This window comes from Limulus polyphemus, unplaced genomic scaffold (assembly GCF_000517525.1).
Source record: "Limulus polyphemus unplaced genomic scaffold, Limulus_polyphemus-2.1.2 Scaffold5308, whole genome shotgun sequence".
NCBI lineage: Eukaryota > Metazoa > Arthropoda > Merostomata > Xiphosura > Limulidae > Limulus > Limulus polyphemus.
In genome coordinates, this window is record NW_013670918.1 from 44,566 (window position 1) to 64,598 (window position 20,033).

Sequence of the window (20,033 nt, forward strand, 5' to 3'; positions counted from 1 at the left end):
GATAAAAAAAAAAAAAAAGATATTTTTCTGAAACAGTTCATTTTGATTTTTTTTTTTTTATCTTGCTCATCACATGGCCTAACTCAGATTTCTTTTGTTTCAGAGATTTACCGAAACAGTTAAATTTAAGGATCCATTCTTTTGGTTTTGAAGATTTTTTATGCTTCTTCAGCTTTTTCTATTTCCTCCTGTAGATGCTCAATGTCTTTCTCCAGCATTCTCTTCTCCTCATTCAGTTCCATGAATTCTTGCTCGTGTTATCTTTTCATTTCTTCTTTTTTGCAACTCTTGTTGAGTGACTAAGTATTGTTCATATTTTCACTTAGCAGACTTGTAATACAGAATCGTGTTTGGGGTAATCTGTATTTTTCTTATTCCTCCAGCTTTTGTGACTGCATCCTGGAGCACACTCAAACAGATGTATGTGACCCCCTTCTTGTTAACCACAGGGAAATATAAGTTTACAGTAAAACCTCTTTCTTCAGTAGTCAATGCGAAAGTACCAACAACAGTTTGATAATAACCTACAGTGATAGATACTTTTCTTTTCCTTCCAGCTGTTCAGCAAAAAAGGTATCACGTGCTGCTTTCCCACTGGGATGACTGTCATAATCAAGGAAGCGACTATGCTGGCTGGTGACTTCATCTTACAAAAAAGTGCTTGAATTGCTTTTATACATCATCACACTTTTGTTCTGGTAAGCACTTTAACCCAACAAAGAATGACAGCATTCCTTTCAATTTCTTCTCACAGTCTTCAGGAACCTTTGCCATTTTAGGTGGACTGAGGCAAGAAGCACGTTGCACAAAACTGACTTTAATGGGAGTCTTATCCAATAACTTCTTCAGCAGATGAACAATGCACTTCCTTGCCCCCATTTTGCACTTTGGGATGGTGAAACTTGTTACTTTCAACTTTTTTTTCTTCACAAAAGTGATAAGATGAGGTAGTAAATCCAAGGCTCTTGTTGCCACAGGAATATTCTCTACCCACCAGTAGGTACAAAATTTTAGTGGGAGTACAGATGAGCCTGTTATGGACATAGAATTATCATATCCAGCAGGTTTATCCTTAAAAAAAGTCTATAGAGGGCCTGTAACGTGCTTTCTAAGTCCCAACTGGTGGTACTAAATGAAGCTCGGAAGGCATTGTGTATATTGTGTAAAGTATACGATCCAATGCCCACAATCCTTTTTTTATCTGTAGCTTCACACAAGGCACTAGATGTGAAATTTTAATGGAACTTGTGATTGACGTTTGGTCAATCCATTGATATCTGATGAAAGTTTTCCACGTTAAAAATTTCTGTCAACACACTGAAGTAGGAGAGACAATCTACTGATGTGTCATGACCCTTGAAAGCTGAATCCACTGTTTTTGAAACTGTCTAGGAATTGGATGTGCAAATCAGTTTGCTCTGGCTGCAATTTCTTATTTAAAGACTCATCATACACTAAGACATAACTGTCATTTTTACGTATTTTGTACAAAAGACGACAGAAATATGGGGCATGACCATGATTAACCATTTATGATGTTTTTCTTTCCCCACAGTCATAAAAGCAAGCAATTGCACTATCAGAAAACAGTATTTAGAAAATTTTAGAATTATCCTCTAAACATTTGTAGTAGTTGGAGGTGATGGTTTTCAATATCCACAATATTTCAGCTTGCCATCTATTGTGGTTTTCAGTATCCACAATATTTCAGCTCGCCATCTATTGTGGTTTTCAGTATCCACAATATTTCTGCTCACCATCTATTGTGGTTTTCAGTATCCACAATATTTCTGATCGACATCTATTGTGGTTTTCAGTATCCACAATATTTCTGCTCACCATCTATTGTGGTTTTCAGTATCCACAATATTTCTGCTCGCCATCTATTGTGGTTTTCAGTATCCACAATATTTCTGCTCGACATCTATTGCTCTCTGTTGTTCATGAAGTAATGCCTTTTGATTCTTAAGGGGAAAAAAAAAAAAGAGAACTCCATTAATATATTACATTAATTAAAATGTGAATATATATGCTAATCCAGGAATGAAATATTTTCTATTTTTATTGTAGCAAAGCACTGAGTAGATATAAAACATGAACTACAAACTGTAGTCTAAGCTTAAGTCTTGGTACACATTACTAAACCTGAGCCTTTTTATTATTTAGAAAAAACTGTTATATAGTTTTCAGGTGGTTAAAAGAGCTACTTTTAATCATTAGAAAGAGGTAAGGCTTTTGTTTATTTGTTTTAAAACTTGTACTGTCATTTAAAGTAACCGTAAAACCATCATTTACAGGAATTAATTCTAACTAGAAGAACAGAACTTAAAACTAGAGGGGACCACTCAGTAGAGCACATACCTCTACCTCACAGCATTTATCATATTCAGCTCTCAAAAAATATGAAAATGAATCCACGTGTCTGTCGTTATCAATGGACATGAACCACTTTTGGCAGGACAATGAAGAATAATGTTCTATGCATGTCCACCAAGTTTCATCAAAATCTGATCATTTTTTGACTGAATTATAGAGCAAAAATAGTATGAAAAATCAGTACCCATGTTAAAAGATGGGGATTTTGGGGAATTTTTCTGACCTTGACCTTTGACCCTCAAAAAACTAATTACTTCTAGGTTGGTCATAGTCCAAGTGCATACCAAGTTTTGTCCAAGTTCATTCAGTCATCTTTGAGAAACCTTGCTGACACAGGGTAGAAAACATAACCTCCATCCATCTTCGGTGGCAGAAGTAATCGTATGCATAATCCAAGGCAGATGAATGATAATAGTAAAAATATTGTGTTTTTTAATTTTACCAAAACTCAGACATTAAGTTATTATATTTTACATTATGGGAGTGTCTTTTTTATTCAGTTTGTAACTTAGGAAAACAGAGGAAGAAGAAAAAAAGTACTAGGTGACACAACATAATAATAAATTACCCCAAATTTTTGCCAAGTGCACAATGTTGTAAATACAATACTTATGAGTAACATTAATAATGACAGACCAAGCGAAATACATTTTTCCAAAAGTCCTCATGTGAAACATTTCATATACACCCAGTTCTTCCTTTGCCTAATTAATCTTCAGTTCAGTTATTAGAATAAGAAAAACAAAAACTTACCCATCTAGTTTCCATGCTATGTGTCTCGCTATTTCAACTGCATTACAAGTTATTGGAAACAAAATCCCATACAGCACCTTTTGTATTGTTTGTTTAAAGTTTTCATAGTTATTTTGCAGTTAATATTATTGTGGTTGGTAAAAGCCAACTGTCATACAAGTCCATCTCCTGCCTTGCAGGATTGAATTTACATTTTCCTAGCATTTCCTTTTTACGAGGGCCTATTTCTTTCTCTAAATTTTTTTTAGTAAAACAAGTAGGGGAGAAATACAAAGTTTGTGCAAAAACAAATTAACTTTTAGGAGTTTTTTTACAGACATAATATCACATTGATTGTTCTCCCATGCACCTGTTTATTCATGTGTGAATACACTGTGGATGTAGTTTATTGGGGAAATTTGTGATTTTAACACACTGTGGATGTAGTTTATTGGGGAAGTTTGTGATTTTAACACAGTGGATGTAGTTTATTGGGGAAATTTGTGATTTTAATACACACATTGTGGATGTAGTTTATTGGGGAAATTTGTGATTTTAACACACTGTGGATGTAGTTTATTGGGGAAAGTTGTGATTTTAACACACTGTGGATGTAGTTTATTGGGGAAATTTGTGATTTTATAGTATGTGCTGCTGGAACAGGAATTAGTTCTTTGTAGTGAGCTGAAAGAAATACAATAACATAACCTGCAGTAACTGGTACTACTCCACTGAATACGTAATACAGAGATGTGAAAATGAAATATGATTCAGCAGTAATGTATATGTTGACTGGTCCTTAAAGTATGTGAACGTCACTTAATGAAATATAAGTTTTGGAAAATGAATGATTTTCTGGGAGAGATCCTGAAAAGTCCTTGAAAAATAGGTTCCAAAAAACTACTGTCATAAATCATGTAATTTATACATTTGTCAACATATACATTACTGCTGTATACAACATATACATTACTACTGTATAGCAAACCCTGCTCGCATCATTTTGATGCATAGAAAGTTAAGAAAAAGTGTGTTTTATTATGGTTTAAGATCAAAAGTTATGCCCAAAAGCCTTCTCAATCTTGATATTAAACTTTACGTTCCCAAAAGTTGTGCCCAACAATCTATTCAAGCTTTATATTGAGCTTTAAGATCATAAAAGTTACACCCTGCAACCTACTCAAAGTTGACACTAATATTTAACCCTTTCACTTTCATTACACTCTTTAAACTCCTTTCTGTGCAAGTCACAAAGTTTCACTGAGTTACATTCAAAATTTAATTAAACAACTTTACTATCAATATATTCTACTGAAATTAGTATTATCATGTACATTACAATTCAATGTTTTATATTATATACTTTAAAAGAAACCTTTAAATAAAACTACTTAAACTTCGGTCCTGTTGACACACGAGCGATCACAGATATAAAATTTTATCTTCATTACTTGAATATAAGCTCATGTGCAATGTACATGTATGCCTAGACTGAATGTACTGATACAGCACTGTTTATACGTTCTTAGTTCAAATTCCATCCATGTTTTTTTTTTTAGTATTCTATTACAAAATATCAAGCATATGACAAATATGAAAGATAAAAATAGCAACTGTTTCAATAATGCCTGACAGGCATGCCAATTACGGACAGAGGGTCACAAAAAGGAAAATTAACAATTACTCCACGCATGTCTCATGTGACTAAGAAAAACACAGGTTTAAGCTGGGTACCATACCTGCTCGGAAATGCACCTCCAACCATAGTCATCTGTTCGATCACATTCAAACGTTTCGCCTAGGAGTGGATTAAAGGGCTTGCCAGATCTGTTGCTCGTGGTGGCGTACGATGAAATAGTATAGGCAGCAACATAAGCCATTTGCTCATAAGTATCTTCCATTTTAGCAGCCTTATCTAACAGCTCAGAATACTCGTATTCTTCTGTGAGTCTTTGTAAGGTGGAGAGTGGCTCATTGAAATTAACCTATGCATTAAAAATTGTCAGAAAAATAAACATGCAAGTCTGTTATTTAACACAAAAGTTAGTGAAATATGTCTCCATTATTGTACAACACGTAGTTGTACACGAAACACTTAAATAATAATAAATTTCAAAGCATAATTTTGAACAAAATGTATCCGATTAAATCAATCTTATCTCCTGAACAACTGTTAACTCCATTACATCTGGACATGAAGACCAACCCTTCATATTTTTTGATAAGAAGTCTGAAGTTTTATTACAGCTTTGATACTTTTTGATTATAAGCATCCATACATTTTCATATCAATGCAGCAACTTTTTCAAGAATATTAAGATATACATTGATAATTACATAACACACAACAAAGATATGTATTTGTATATAAACACACGTACACGATACAAGCTTTGAAATCAACAATATCATTTTTTCATGGAAACAAACCTATCTAAAAGTACCTTGTGTGTTTCATTGTTTTTTGTTAGATGTCTAAAAAACATTTTATTTCAATGACAATAACTTAATAGCTCATAATGTTAGGAAACGTAGGGTCAATAAATCAATTAAGGACAAAAATACACAACCCTATAATCTGGGTTCTTTCAAAAGGTGGACCTTTCTTCATCAAGGGCAAACTGGGCAATATAATAACAGTTCTAAATATATATAAATTATTTCTTTGCTACTGTGAATCAAAAGTCAACTAACAGGTCACCAAATGCAGTGCCACCCAAATTTTTTACGAGCTATGAGATTTTTGGGTGCCCATCTCCTGCTAAAACTTTTCTCTTTATATACTGTGCTTGGATTGAGTAAATCCATAGAACTATACATATAGCTTATATCTCTTAACTTTTAAGTCTCAGTCAATTATGCTAAGACTTTTATCTAGGTTTTCTCAATTGAGATTAGGACACCTACATTGTTTTTTTGATAATGATGTTAATCTAGGTCTAGGCCTAGATACAGTAAAAAACAAGTAATAATAATATTAATAACAATTAAATACATAGTATGAATAATAATGCATCAATCAATGACTACTATTTCTAATAAGCAAAATATAAATGCTATTTTAAGGCCCCCAGAACTTTAATAACCAGTATTGACCAACCAAGGTTGTTTCAGCATAGCAATAGTCTATAAATTGCATTAACTTTCTGTATATACCCAGAAAGGATCTGAATCCTGATAGGACAGTAGTCTGTTTGGCAACTAGGTAGAAGTCAGCCACATTATCTACAACTTGATAGACAATATAAACAAAAAGAAACCCTTAATTTCCAATGGATTTTAAGATGCAAGGTCAAAAGTTATAATTTTTCTATACTGAAAATACATTTCCAATAGATACTTTCCTGCAATCACATGTATAGCTATTCTTGTTCAGTGCTGCCCTCTATTGGAATTTTTTTTGCCTTGCACTCACACTTACTCATGATTATAGTGGTTCCACTGCATCTCGCATGCAAATCGTCATGTGACAACCTTCCATCAACAGTAGTGCGACACAACCTCCTGATGCATGTGGCTCCCTCTGTCCAATCTTATCAAACTATCATTTCGAGCTTAGGCAGAAAAGGAAGCATTGGTTTACAGTGGGGAAGGAAGGGTGGGAAATGTGAGAGGAGGTAAGTACCTATTGGAAATATATTTTCAGTATAGAAAAATTATAACTTCTGATACGGTACATTACCTCTTCTCAAATATATAGCTAGAATCCCACATCGAATAGGTAGAGGGACCAGTGTGAAGGATATATAAAGCAACACCCTTCAAAAGTATCCAAAAATTACCCTATACTAATAATCCTCGTAATAAAGAATCATCCTTGGGAGACCACACCACTTCTGTACCAGCTATACTCTTCACTGACTATGCAAAGAGGTGTCGCAGATATAGGCGAAAAAAAGAGAAGCACAACCATAGGGAAGAGAATATGATAAGATTGGAATCCAAAACACCTAAGAACATACTCATAATCCAGATGAAGTGAGGCTGTAAATGAACCTTCTACAGACAGTAATACGGGGGAAAGCAAAAGTGGACGTGCTCCAAGGTACAGAGTGGCAAGAGCATGGTGGACTGTACGCAGCCAGTCAACTCCAGTCCAAAACCAAGGGGTAAGGAGAATTTGACCTTTGATCCATGATAGGAGGAGGGTCCACAACATTTTCACCTCAAATTCCATAAAACAGAATTACATACTGAGCAAACTGATCTGTGAAACAGGCATATGTGTCCAATCCACAACTAACCAGACATTTTGGGCAGTGGGGTTCTCCTGGTGCAGATAAAGCTAGTCGTCCATTCATGTGCACCATCTCTGTCTGGTGGGCTCCAAGGGTTGATGTTGCACCCAGCTTCTGTGACTATCTAGAGGGTGAGGTTGCGTATCATTTATAGGGGAAAACTACTTCTGTACAATGGTAACCGGAAGTTAGCATGGGTTCCAATGCTGTATGGTCCTGTCTGAGGAGTTGATGTTGCTTTGAAGTTGGTCTGTCACATTACACTTCACCCCTTTGATTGGGATCCCTCATTCTACCATCACATGGATATTATTTCCCAGTGAATGATTTTGGATTTTGAGCAGGACCAATCAACACGTGTTGCCGGTCGCTACTCTCATTCGGTTCCTACCTTTTCATCCCCTGGCAACATTCCTCTGTTCGTGACCTTTCTTCTTCAACACTTATCAGTTGGGTTCAGCTTTTGATTCGATTGGCTTATTCCTCCTTGTCTCCTTCTTTCCGAAATCTGTTTCACGTGTTGTTAAATCAGATCAGGCACCTTATTTTTTCCCTGGCATCTCACCTCCATCATTCATTGGAGAAAATTCTTTGAGCAGGCATGGGGACTACTGCTCATACGTTCATTTCCCAATATATTTGCATTGGGTGGCTGTTTCTTCCTCATTGGGATACTTTTTTCCACCTGTCGCCATCCTTCAAACTTTGGTAAGATTGTGACTGGGTAAGTTATCATTTTATATACATTTTACTTTATTTTAGGGGCATGTCCCTTTTTTAGTGTTAGGATCTCACTCTGTGGCAAATGTTGCTTGTCCAGATATACTTAGTGCACCACAAATCTGCACTGTACAGCCGTGCTGCTATCATAAAATATATTCCCATGGCATATAATACATACTGTTGAGATGGGGTGTTCCACAAGATCACTTGTAGGTTTTTCCTTTGCGATATATTTGCTTCATCAAAATGCCCATTCTGGACCATACTAACCCTTGGACTTAAATGAGTAAAGCAGAAGGGAATAACAGCCTATACCTGCTGTCCCTTAGATTGAATAAATCAGGAGCATTCTGCTTTTCATAATAAGGTTTTTGTGGTCACCCATTGCACTGTCTCCGGTGTTGGCATTCCTCCAGACTCTCCACCGCATCTTATTCCCATTGTTCTTCAAGTGGAGTATGGGAGTTCTTGCCACTTTCCAATTCTAAGCCACTGCAGTGGTGGACCATGGAGGTATCCTTCTGAATGTGATCTTATGCAAATAACTAAATATACAAATATATTCAGTTGAGGGAACCACAATGACATCCCAATCCTCAACAAGGAGGTCTACGAATCTGGAAGGAATGTAACAACATGGAGAGGATAGGTGAAGTAAACCCAAAATGGTACTGGAAAAAACAAAAGGGAAGAGAAAGTGGTACACCCAACAATGTGTGGGCCTTGTTCAACTACCAACACAGATCATCTATGAGGAAAGGAGCAAGGGAAATGGGAGAATCCAAGGGAGTTTCCATTGGTCATGCAGAGTCCACTGAAGAGATTGCATATGTTCCTGACCCTAGTGGATAAGCTTCCATAGAAGCCCACATTCCCAAAAGCAAGAGAACTTCAAGAGCAGTAAGAGGGAGCAGCAAGGGCATGGAGAATTGAAAGCTCCATAGAATGGAGAGAAAGAGGAGAAGGTTGGGTCAAACTGAGCTGGGAGTTGAAAAAGACCCCCAAGTGGACAAGATATTAGGTAGGATACAGGAAAGACTTCTCCAACTTGATAATTCAACCCACTCAAGCAGCTTCTGAAAGGAGGATATGAGAGTGATGGGAAGATTCCATTTCGGGAGGAGCAAACAGAAGCCAGTCGTCCATGTAGTGGCGTAACCACAATTTCTGAGCATGTAGTTGACCAAAATAAGCCCAAAAGTCAAGGTGTGAAACTGGTACACAATCCCATGATGGACAAACCATAGATAGTGTCTGCACCGATGAGAAACAGTAATGTGTAGATAAGCATTCGAGACATCTACCATGGTCATCCACAATCCCAGAGAGAATGCCCACCAGAGTGTGAGAAAAGACTCCATTGTAAAATAGAGAAGATACAGAAATTCATTGAGGTGGGACAGAGCAATCATAGGACACCAATATCCATTTTTCTTGCGACCACAAACAGTCTGGAGTAAAAGCCTGGGGAAGGATGGCTGACAGGCTCGATAGCTCTCTGTGATAGAAGAGTCTGGAGCGCCTCGGACAGACATTGTCTGGTAATAGGATCCCAAAGTAATGGAAAGGATATGGGTATGGGAGACAATGGGGTTGGAGAAAGGAATTGGATGCCAAGTCTTTCTGACAAGACCTGAAGAACCCAATGATCAGTAATGAATTCCCACCATATTTGAACAAAATCTTTCAAACAAGTTCCCATCAGACCGGAACCCATAGGATAGTCACCAGTACTGCTGGCATTGATATGGCCTGCTTCGATAAAAATGACAAAAGGTGTAACCCCTAGTGGGAGGAACAGGAAAGTGTCAGACATGGAACAGACACTGGGGTTTGCAAGGGCTCAGGTTGAGACAAACGAGCAACCAAGGAAAAAAGGGTCAAATGTTACCTTACAGATTACACACATGATTTAAAAGTTTCAGGAATATCCCCCAAAACAAACCACTGGACAAATGGAGCCATCTGCAAATCCCAAAGGTAAGTTGATGGTAAACAAACCTGAGACAAGACAGGATCCCTCCCCATAAGGTCCCAACAATAAAGAAACCATTTGTGAAGAGAGAGAGAGAGCCGAGGAGGACAATCATGCCAATGTAGAGATAATGAGGAAGAAGGTATTCCCCAAAATCACTCAGGGGAATGGTGGAGTACCTCATAAAGGAGATATATGGTGGACAAGTAACATGGGAAAGTTGTAATGACAAGACAAAGGCAGGAAAACTGGGCATGGGATAAATGGACAGGACTTTCAGTAGTGATTCTAACTGTTGAGAATAAAGAAAGGGGTAATATGTCTGATGGTAAGCCAAGACAAACTGATCCATGGCCTGTGGAGGGTAAGGTATGCTAGCACCAGCTCGCAACTAAGAAAAAAATTGCTCAGCATGAATCCTGTTTTCAGGAGAAGGAGGGAAAATAAAATATAGAGAGAAATAAGTGTCAGGTAATAAGGAAAGTACAGGATTAAAGGAAATTGGGGAAATGGACAAAATGGAACATACATGAGAACATGTCTGAAAAGGCTGAATTAGGCCTCACAGATTCCACAAGAGAGGCATTCAATGGCATGGCATAATTTGGAGGAGGAAAAAGAATGTCAAAATCTTAGTTGTTATGAACAGGTTCAGCTTGTTTAGGAGGAAGTTGATAACTATTGGAGGAAGAAGGTCGACTCAGACAACAAACAATCTCTCAAAGAATTAAAGGCCGAAAAATCCTCAGTCGAGTTCCCCCGACCTGAAGCTTGTGTAAGTGTGGTAAGAGCAAGTAGTATAACCTCTGAAGTTGTCACATTAACTTCAGTATTCATCATAAAATGATGAAGGAAGTTTGCAAGGAAAACTATAAAATTAAAAACAGTAGCAAAATTTAGAAATGGTCTTTCCACTTCGAATGATATTAATAAAGAAAAAAAATGTGTGAATAGAGCACAATCAAAACACGTCTTCACCATAGCACTACCAAAAGAGAAGTGATAGTTTGGTAGAATCGGATAGAGTGAACTACATCCATCAGGAGGTTGTGTCGTACTCCTCTTGGTGGAGGGTTGTTGCAAGCCTTGCACTCCCACATACCCACGATTATCCTGGTACCACTTGCGTCACACATGCAAATAATCATGCGGCATGCAAAACAATTTTTTTTGCATATAGAGGGCAGTACTGAATGAGAATAGCTATATATGTGAGAGAGGTGATGTACCATATTGAAAATTCAAGTTAAGAAAAGACCGAATCTTCATCTTCATTTATATTCAGAGTACACTCCATTATGTACTGGCCAGAAACAAGTGCTGTTTTATCTAGTATGAGAGGATCACCACAATATTTTCACTTCTAATGAGGCACACACACCCTTGTAAGTTTTTATGCATTTGATGTGATTTTAGGAGCAGTTGGCACTGAGCACATGTTAATTTTGCACCTTGGTTAACCACTAATACTTGTATAACAGTCTAGTATGTTTGCAGCAAAACAAATATAATATTATGCAATGTAGAATTTCACCTCTATGAAATAGAAAAAAACATAACGAGAGAGAGAACTTACAGGCATTGGGATCTTGGTAAGCTCTTTCCCAATACAATTTTTCATAATGGACCATAAGCTAAGACTGTAATTTGGTCTCTCAGGAATATTGATTCTACGCTTGCGTTTTCCTTCTTTTTCTGTTTCTTCATTTTGCTCAAAAGAGCCATTTTCTGATTTTTGGTTTGTCCAAGAGGACTGGTTAGAATCATAAAACTCTTCCTGAAAACAAAACAAAACATGTTGATTACCAAGTAATATTGATATAACATTAAATAAGATGACTGACTTATTGCGTTAGAAATTACAAATAGTGAACTATATCTTTAAACTTAAAGCTTCAAATAAACTGTCAGTGATTCACTTTTCTATTCTAACATTCTTAAATGCTTACTCACTAACAGTTTATTTATCTTGCTGTCACTTTTACTTAATAATTCAAATATATAAACATTAAATTCCTGATCGATATTCTGACCATATCATTTTGCTTAACTTCTTGTGCTCATGCACTCAGCATGTTCTGTAGCTCAGCATGGATACCACAATCCTAGTGATATTAATGTCACTTAAATCCCAATGTACACTAAATTCTTACCATTAAATGAAAGAATCACAAAAAAAAACATGATTCCACGATAGTACTTTCATAAAAATAGAAAGTGTATTTACATAAAAATATTACGTAAAAACATTATCAGAAACAAAGAAAAACCACATGAATGCAATTTCAACAAATAAAACATAGTTCAAAGTTACAATTAAAACTACAAAATCAACCAAGCCTTGCATTACAACTTTGCCAAAGCAACATTAAATGATGTCAACCACAGAGAAACGGTTGGGAAACCACATATAAATGTGAAATTACAAGTAGTAGGATGAAATTTAAAATGTCAGGGTACGTGTATGGCTTGGAATGAAATGATACAGTACAAGATATTTCATTTGATTTGCACCGACTGTCTTAGTTCAAAGCGACATTGGTTCAAAACAATAAAAAAATTTAACAATTAAATTGATGTCAATTAAAATATTTGCTAAGGGTGACTTAAAAGAAAATTAATATGTTGGAAATGTATTTGTGAAGAAAGTTTTCAGACTTAATTTAATTTTCAGCTTTAATATCAAACTTCAGCAGAAAATACTCAATATAGCAAGTGACTTTTTTTACCAATTATTTTGCTTCTCTCTAGTGAATAGTATGAGGTGTCATAAAATACAAAGAAGAACTGCAAGTCTGTGTAAGAAATTCCTACAGACGTACCTATAAAATAGCTCAAGTAAGGGCATAACCGTTTCCCCGTTTTTTATTGTATTTCCAAAAGATATATTTTTTATGATACAATCAGAATTTTTCACAAATTTTATAAATTCACAAAGATGGTTTTGGAAGATAAAAAACTCAACTGATCCTCACTTATTAGGCTAGAATTGTCACTGAAAAATAATTTTGATTAAAAGATAAGTGTTATTGATTTCAGTCACTAGAAAATAAGTTTTCCCTAACGAGTCAGAAATGATCCTCTTATAATTTTTGTTTTTTTAGTTTTACTTCTTTTGATTTGAATTTTTTTTTTCAATACTGTCATCTTTGTTTCATTTTTTTTCAAACATTAAATCTTCATTTCTGTACTACATATTACAAGTTATTACTTTTTCTAGCCAAAAACAAGTTTGATACTAAGTTCAGAATGACCAATACAATGAAGAATACTGATATACTGGACAAGAAAATATTGATTTCAAACAAACACAGAAGCCACACAATTAAAAAAAAATTTACAAATGAAAAAAAAATCAATACCTAAAACACAAAGCTTACTTGGTTACTTCTTCTTGTAATAACTCGAGCTTCATCTTTTTCCCGATCTGGATCTGTGTCAGATTCTGATGAGGCACCATCTGTGTAACCCTGGCCTTCACTCTGAAGACTCATACCACTACAGGTTCGACTTTAAAAAACACACATAGGGTTGTTGTTTTCTCTAACATACACACAACACTACAGTATTTCACAGGTTTCCCTTACTCATTTTAAAAATTCCTTACGCAGAACAAAAGACAAAATGGAACAAATTCCAACATATGAATAATGTAGAATAACTTTATTTGAAGGAAACTGTATTTGTAGGAATTTTTAATAAATATTTCCATATTAACTTTGGTTTTAATTGGATAAATTAATTTTATTGGTGCTGAATTCTCTTCAAAAAATAAATAATCTAATTGTTTTATATTGAGTTCTGAATGACCAACACAAAGAAGAATACTGATACAGTGGGCAGCACAAAATTGACCAAATAGTAGATTGACTGCATTAATTCTGAGCTGGCTAAGAAAAAATTGGGAAGTTTAAAAAACAATAAAGCTTGTGGGTCAGATAATATTTCCCCAAGGGTTTTGAAGGAGGTTAAAGATTGGATATGTGAGCCGTTTATGACTATTTTTTTTGCCAGTCCTTGAATGGTAAGGATTGATAGTTAGCTAATGTAACTCCTCTTTTCAAGGGAGGTGACAAAAATTGTCCCAGTAATTATAGACCCATTAGTCTTACATCAGTTGTGGGAAAAGTCTTGGAAAGTCTGTTAATTGTTTGTTTGAATTTAAGAACAAAGCTACACAATGGTCTATCTGTGCTCTGCCTACCACGGGTATCGAAACCTGGTTTCTAGGGTTGTGAGTCCGCAGACATACCGCTGTGCCACTGGGAGGGTGGGGTGGGTGGGTGGAAAGTCTGTTAAAAGATGCTTTGTAAAGTCATTTAACAAAGTTTAGAATTTTATTGGATAATCAATATGGTTTCACTAAGGGAAAATATTGTCTTACAAATCTTTTGACATTCTTTGAGAAAGTTACTGCTTATGTAGTTTTGATGTATCTAGATTTTTGGAAAGCATTTGACAAGGTGCCACATAAAAGGCTTGTAGAAAAAATTACCTCTATAGGTGTCAGGGACAAGTTAGCAAATTGGATAGAAGAGTGGCTGGATGAAAGAAAGCAGAGGGTTGTTACAAACGGAGTTCAGTCAAACTGGATTAATGTCACAAGTGGAGTACCTTAGGACTCAGTCTTAGGATATTTGCTCTTTTTGATTTACATCAGTGACATAGATAAAGGAATTGTCAGTAAATTACTTAATCTTCCAGATGATATTAAAGTCTTGGGTGTTGCTAGATGTGAAGAGGATGATGCTGATGTACAAAAGGATTTAGATCATTTAGTGAGTTGGGCAAATAAATAGCAAATAGATTTTAATTATAATAAATGCAAAATAATGTATGTGGGTTATAATAATTTGATTTAGAAGTGTAATTTGGATGGGAATAACCTTAACAGTGTTATGAAGGAAAGGGATCGGTGTATTAGTCGATCAGCCTTTAAAGCCATCCAATCAGTGTGCTGTTGCTTGTGGTAGGGAAATAGGATTTTAGATTGTATCTACAGAAATATTGAATACAAGAGGTTATAATTTCATTGTACAGGTCACTGGTTAGGCCACATTTGGAATATTTTGTTAAGTCTTGGGCTCTTTACCTGAGGAAAGAAGATGATGCATCAACACTATCAATTCCCTTTACAATCTTAAACACCTCAATCAGATCCCTCTAATTATTCTTTTTTCAAGATAAAACAATTTGAGAGATTTCAGCCTCTCCTCATATGACAACCCCTCCATCCCAGGCACCATTCTAGTAACCCTTCTCTGAACCTTTTCCAACAATTCAATTTTTGTCATATTTAACAGTGAGAAAAGTAGGACTAGGAGACACAAGTATAAATTTTGACAGGGAAGGAGTCATCTTCAGTAAAACAGTTTTAGTTTTCTAATAAAGTGATTGGCCTTTGGATATTGCAGAGGCTGTAAATTTATGCGAGTTTAAAAAAAACCTTGATAAGTATATGGATGATAAGGGCTGATTTTAAGATTTTTTAAAAATTATTTAATTTAGTTTTTTAGAGGATGGAACAGCCGAGATGGACCAATAGGTCCCATGTTGTCCCAACGCATCATGCTATGTTATAATATAAGGCTATAATGCATAATGTTTATTTTGCATTGTGTATATAAAAATAAGCCTAGCATTGGAAATCTATTTATATATAAATGTAGTAATGAAGGAGAAGAACTATGGGTGTAATAATATCTATTTATATAACAATTTCACTATTCAATCTTGCAATTACCATGGTAAAACTCATGAGTTTGTCATTTTTAAGTTATAAAAAAAATCAATTGCCTTCAACAAAAATAGATGAATTGATTAATAAATATTGAGGGAGAAAAAATACTTTTTCACTCAGTAAAATTATATAGTGAAGTTCCAAAGTTTTAATTTACTTTTTTTATTTGTAAGATTATTACAACGCATAATGGACGCTTTAAAATTATCAAAACAAGCTATCTACATAGTTCAGAGATAGAAACTAATTTAACATACCAATCTTAGTTATAATGATTGGAATGAATTAATTAATCAGCTAGGTAATCTTGGTACTCTGGTGTAAAATGTGTATTATTTTGTATTTTTATAGGCTGTCCTGGTGTTAAATGTGTATTATTTTGTATTTTTATAGGCTGTCCTGGTGTTAAAATGTGTATTATTTTGTATTTTTATAGGCTGTCCTGGTGTAAAATGTGTATTATTTTGTATTTTTATAGGCTGTCCTGGTGTAAAATGTGTATTATTTTGTATTTTTATAGGCTGTCCTGGTGTAAAATGTGTATTATTTTGTATTTTTATAGGCTGTTCTGGTGTAAAATGTGTATTATTTTGTATTTTTATAGGCTGTCCTGGTGTAAAATGTGTATTATTTTGTATTTTTATAGGCTGTTCTGGTGTTTTCCTGGATTGACATTCATCCTACCGAGTACGGTAGCTACGTATATCCAGACTGGGCAACTGCTGTTGGTTGGACTTTGTCCATGTTTTCAGTGTCGGCAATTCCTATTGTAGCCTGTATCCAAGTCTACAAAGCCGAGGGACCTGTTGGAAAAGTATGTATAACTGGTATTATTTGTCGGTATCTGATTGCAAATAGAAGTCCTTTTTGAATCAGAAAGATAGCTTAGTCTTTAGGATGCACTCAGAAAACTCTGAATTATACACAATAACTGTTAGACACTAGTCAAGACCATGATGGAGACTCGGTCTGTTTACTGGTTCTTAATTTTAGATTTTTTTTGTTGTTGTTTGTTTATTTATTTCTCGTGGCTTTGAAATATTTAGCCTTTACGTGTAGTTGGATAATTTGAACTGGAATTATTTGAAATTAACTGTTCATTACCAATTAGTTTTGGAAATAATTAAGTAATGAATTAATTAACAGATGACTATTGTGAATAAATACATAAAAGCTACTAAGATAATAAACTTAATACAAATGTTTTATCATTTGATATAACTATCTTGATTAAAGATATCTGATTGAGAGCACTCTGTCGAGATGAACTAAGAAGCGTTAAAGTTATGTCCCTGCCAACACTAGAGCATTAGCTTTACATCGGAATGCTATAAGAATGTGTTTTTTGAAGTATCATGGCTAGAGAGACTTGCATGTAATGTACTGGCTCTGTAAGATGCATATTTTCCAACTTTGATGTAAATTACTTGTTAGCATATGTGCGAGTGATTTAAATATGCTTGACTTTAGAATTGTTTGTGTAGTTTTAGTACACTCTGTTCACCAATAAATGATTTTGTTGGCATAATTTATAAATGCCCTGCATGATTAATAGCATTTTAAAAGCATCAAATCTGAGACTTACTTTGGTAAAGGTTAACAAGCTTGTCTAAGATTTAATCTTTGAAGGACCAGATTCCGATAAATAGTCTACATTGTTATCGTGAACCTGTTAAATAGTTTATACAATTAATACTAACTTCCAATCTGATTATGTTATGTACTTAGAGTGAAACTAAAAGTCAACCTGCCAATCAGTAGAGCTAATTAAATACACCTTTTTTTTTTACACTTCCACTTATAAAGATTAGAATGCATTGTTCCGTCAATTGGGTTCCCTCGTGTTAACAATATTTTTGGCCGTAATCCCAATAATATCTCGCAAGGTTCAACTAATATAGTAGATATGGGATACTTCTAAATACATATATTAACTAACTGTACTCTTTATAATGAAAAATATATAAAATTAAAAAGTAAGATACTACACAGCATGATCAACACTGTTATTGAAAGTAACAATAAGTAAAGAATATACTATACCTAACTAGGGAACTCAGAAACAATAGATGTTGGCTTCATAACTTTAGTATAACATGGCTTTAATTCTCTTTAACACATATTTTGACCAAAGAAAACTCATTAAGCCACTCTTTCTGTGTGATCTCTGAAGACACTGATCTATGTGACCATTTAGAAAATGCATTAATATTGTTTAGCTGCGTTATACATGGCAGTGATGACGTATCTACGATGTAAATGAACAGTAGCTTCTTTCAAACCCATATCATGTTTATTCTTCTTAATAGTGAATTTCTTTAAGTATGTTATATGTTTACTGATTGTGGTTTAACATCATTTACCTAATTTCTAAATCAGGTTACTTTTAAATTCTCTTTTTACTCTGTTTATGTACAACTGTACTGTGTGATGTTCCAGTTAATTTTTTGATGTGTTTCCAGTTAATATTCCCAAAACTTGGGACCTTTATTCACTAGTAGTCCTAAATCTTCGTTATTCACGATGTCAATGGGAGAATATATGTAAGTTCACTAGTAGTCCTAAATCTTCGTTATTCACGATGTCAATGAGAGAATATATGTAAGGGAACAATAACGATTACATTTACAGAATAAAATGTTGTTTAAATCTTCGGTGTTTATGTTATCTAACACTGTGTTATAATTCTTGCAAGAATAACTAATAGTTGAGTATTTAATTTTGCAAATGTTATGTAATAAATGCTGTGCAGAAGTTCTGTACTTCTGTCAGTAAATGGAAACAGTGTCTCTGTAATTTAATTATATATATATCACTGGTTCCATTTACTGACAGAAGTATATATATAATTAAATTACAGAGACACTAGTTCCAATTACTGACAGAAGTATATATATAATTAAATTACAGAGACTGAATTCAAAGCAACTAGTACATGAAAGGTACTTGTATGTGTAGGAGCCCCCAATGGCTCATGTAGTAATGGCTTTTAATACTAAAAACTGGGCTTCAATACCCATGATGGGCACAGCACAGATAGTCTATTCTGTAGCTTTGTATTTAATAACCAACCAACAAACCAAAATATGTAAGGTTCAATTAAGAAACTTTGTTGAGAAATGTAGAATAAAGTTACTTAAACAGCTCTTGTTTTTTTTAATCTTTTACGCAGCGAATAAAGATGTTAATCCAGCCAACAGATGATTGGGGACCCAAGCTTCAGATGCATCGTATGGAGACCCGCAGTCCTAAACACACCGACTCCCAAGTTCCACTGGCACTACCAAACTATGATCCCGATTGCTTTGATTTCCCAGATGACCTGAGCAAGGAAGGTGATGGTCAACAAGATGACACATCAGATTCAGAAGGTCTAAAGCTCAACATTCCCAGTTACCCTAATCATGAAACTGGACTTTAAGTTGATATTCAAAAACGAACATCTTACTTAAAGGTTTAGAAAAGGGGCTGTAGTGTTAATGGTTTCATTCCCTAGCAGTATCTGTGTACTGTTTTGGGTTAACATATCTATAATGCTGGGATTATAGTCTTATAGCCCCATAAGATAATGGTTGCATTTCTTTCTCTATGAATATAATTTACATTTTCTTTCCTGTCATACGTTCATATTCTATAATCTAAACTGTAGCTAAGCTATGGCAAATAATATGACTATCAAGGTTTTAGGAGTAACAGGAAAGTCGTATTAAGATAACAAAAAGATCTGAAAAACACCATGAAACAAGAAATTAGCTGAGCCTCCAAAGTTCTTTTAAGTTTCATGTGATTTTACTAATGGTGCGAGTTGTAATTATAGAAACATCTGAATAAGTGTAAATATATAACTTGCATGTTATGTTCTGTAAATATTATAGAGTGCCAACAATATGAATTATTTCACTAAACTCTACATTAATATGTCATATTTTTTATTTGTCAATCAAGCTTACGAATTCTGAAGTCTTTATAAGACAGGGTGCATATCGTGAGCTGTTTTCATTACTGGTAATTTTTTTTATCATAGAAATTTTACAATTGGGTTTTTTTTTAGCTTTTTTGATGAATTGAATAAACATTTATTACGATCATAATATTAATCATTCTGAGATTTTGAAGAGACAATTGTATCATATGAAGTAAATTAGTAAATTTTCTTGCTGTTCTTAATTAACAAATATACAATTATATGTATTTCTTACTGTACATAGTTTCTAGTGGTGGTCTTTGTTTTCGTATAGCTTATGGTTAT

At 34.6% G+C, this 20,033-nt stretch overlaps 2 protein-coding genes across 2 annotated transcripts in view; one reads left to right on the plus strand and one right to left on the minus strand.

Annotated features, from left to right (window-relative positions):
* Positions 1-20,033, minus strand: part of LOC106472410 (oxysterol-binding protein 1-like) — a 30,960-nt gene that overhangs the window by 5,373 nt on the left and 5,554 nt on the right. The window contains exons 2-4 of the mRNA XM_013933055.2: positions 13,425-13,554; positions 11,621-11,821; positions 4,848-5,093 (exon numbers count right to left, since the gene is read on the minus strand). Coding sequence (XP_013788509.2) covers positions 4,848-5,093; positions 11,621-11,821; positions 13,425-13,538 — 561 coding nt within the window. The 5' untranslated portion in view covers positions 13,539-13,554. The remainder of the gene's footprint in view (positions 1-4,847; positions 5,094-11,620; positions 11,822-13,424; positions 13,555-20,033) is intronic.
* Positions 15,732-20,027, plus strand: LOC111089125 (sodium- and chloride-dependent neutral and basic amino acid transporter B(0+)-like). Its single transcript, XM_022400987.1, has 3 exons — positions 15,732-15,737; positions 16,431-16,598; positions 18,957-20,027. Exons 1-3 carry the CDS (start codon positions 15,732-15,734, stop codon positions 19,203-19,205), a joined length of 423 nt encoding a protein of 140 aa, XP_022256695.1. The 3' UTR covers positions 19,206-20,027.

Coding starts and splice junctions, on each gene's coding strand:
- LOC111089125 (XM_022400987.1), top strand. Junction 16,599..18,956: donor CCGAGGGACCTGTTGGAAAA/GTATGTATAACT, acceptor TCTTTTACGCAG/CGAATAAAGATGTTAATCCA.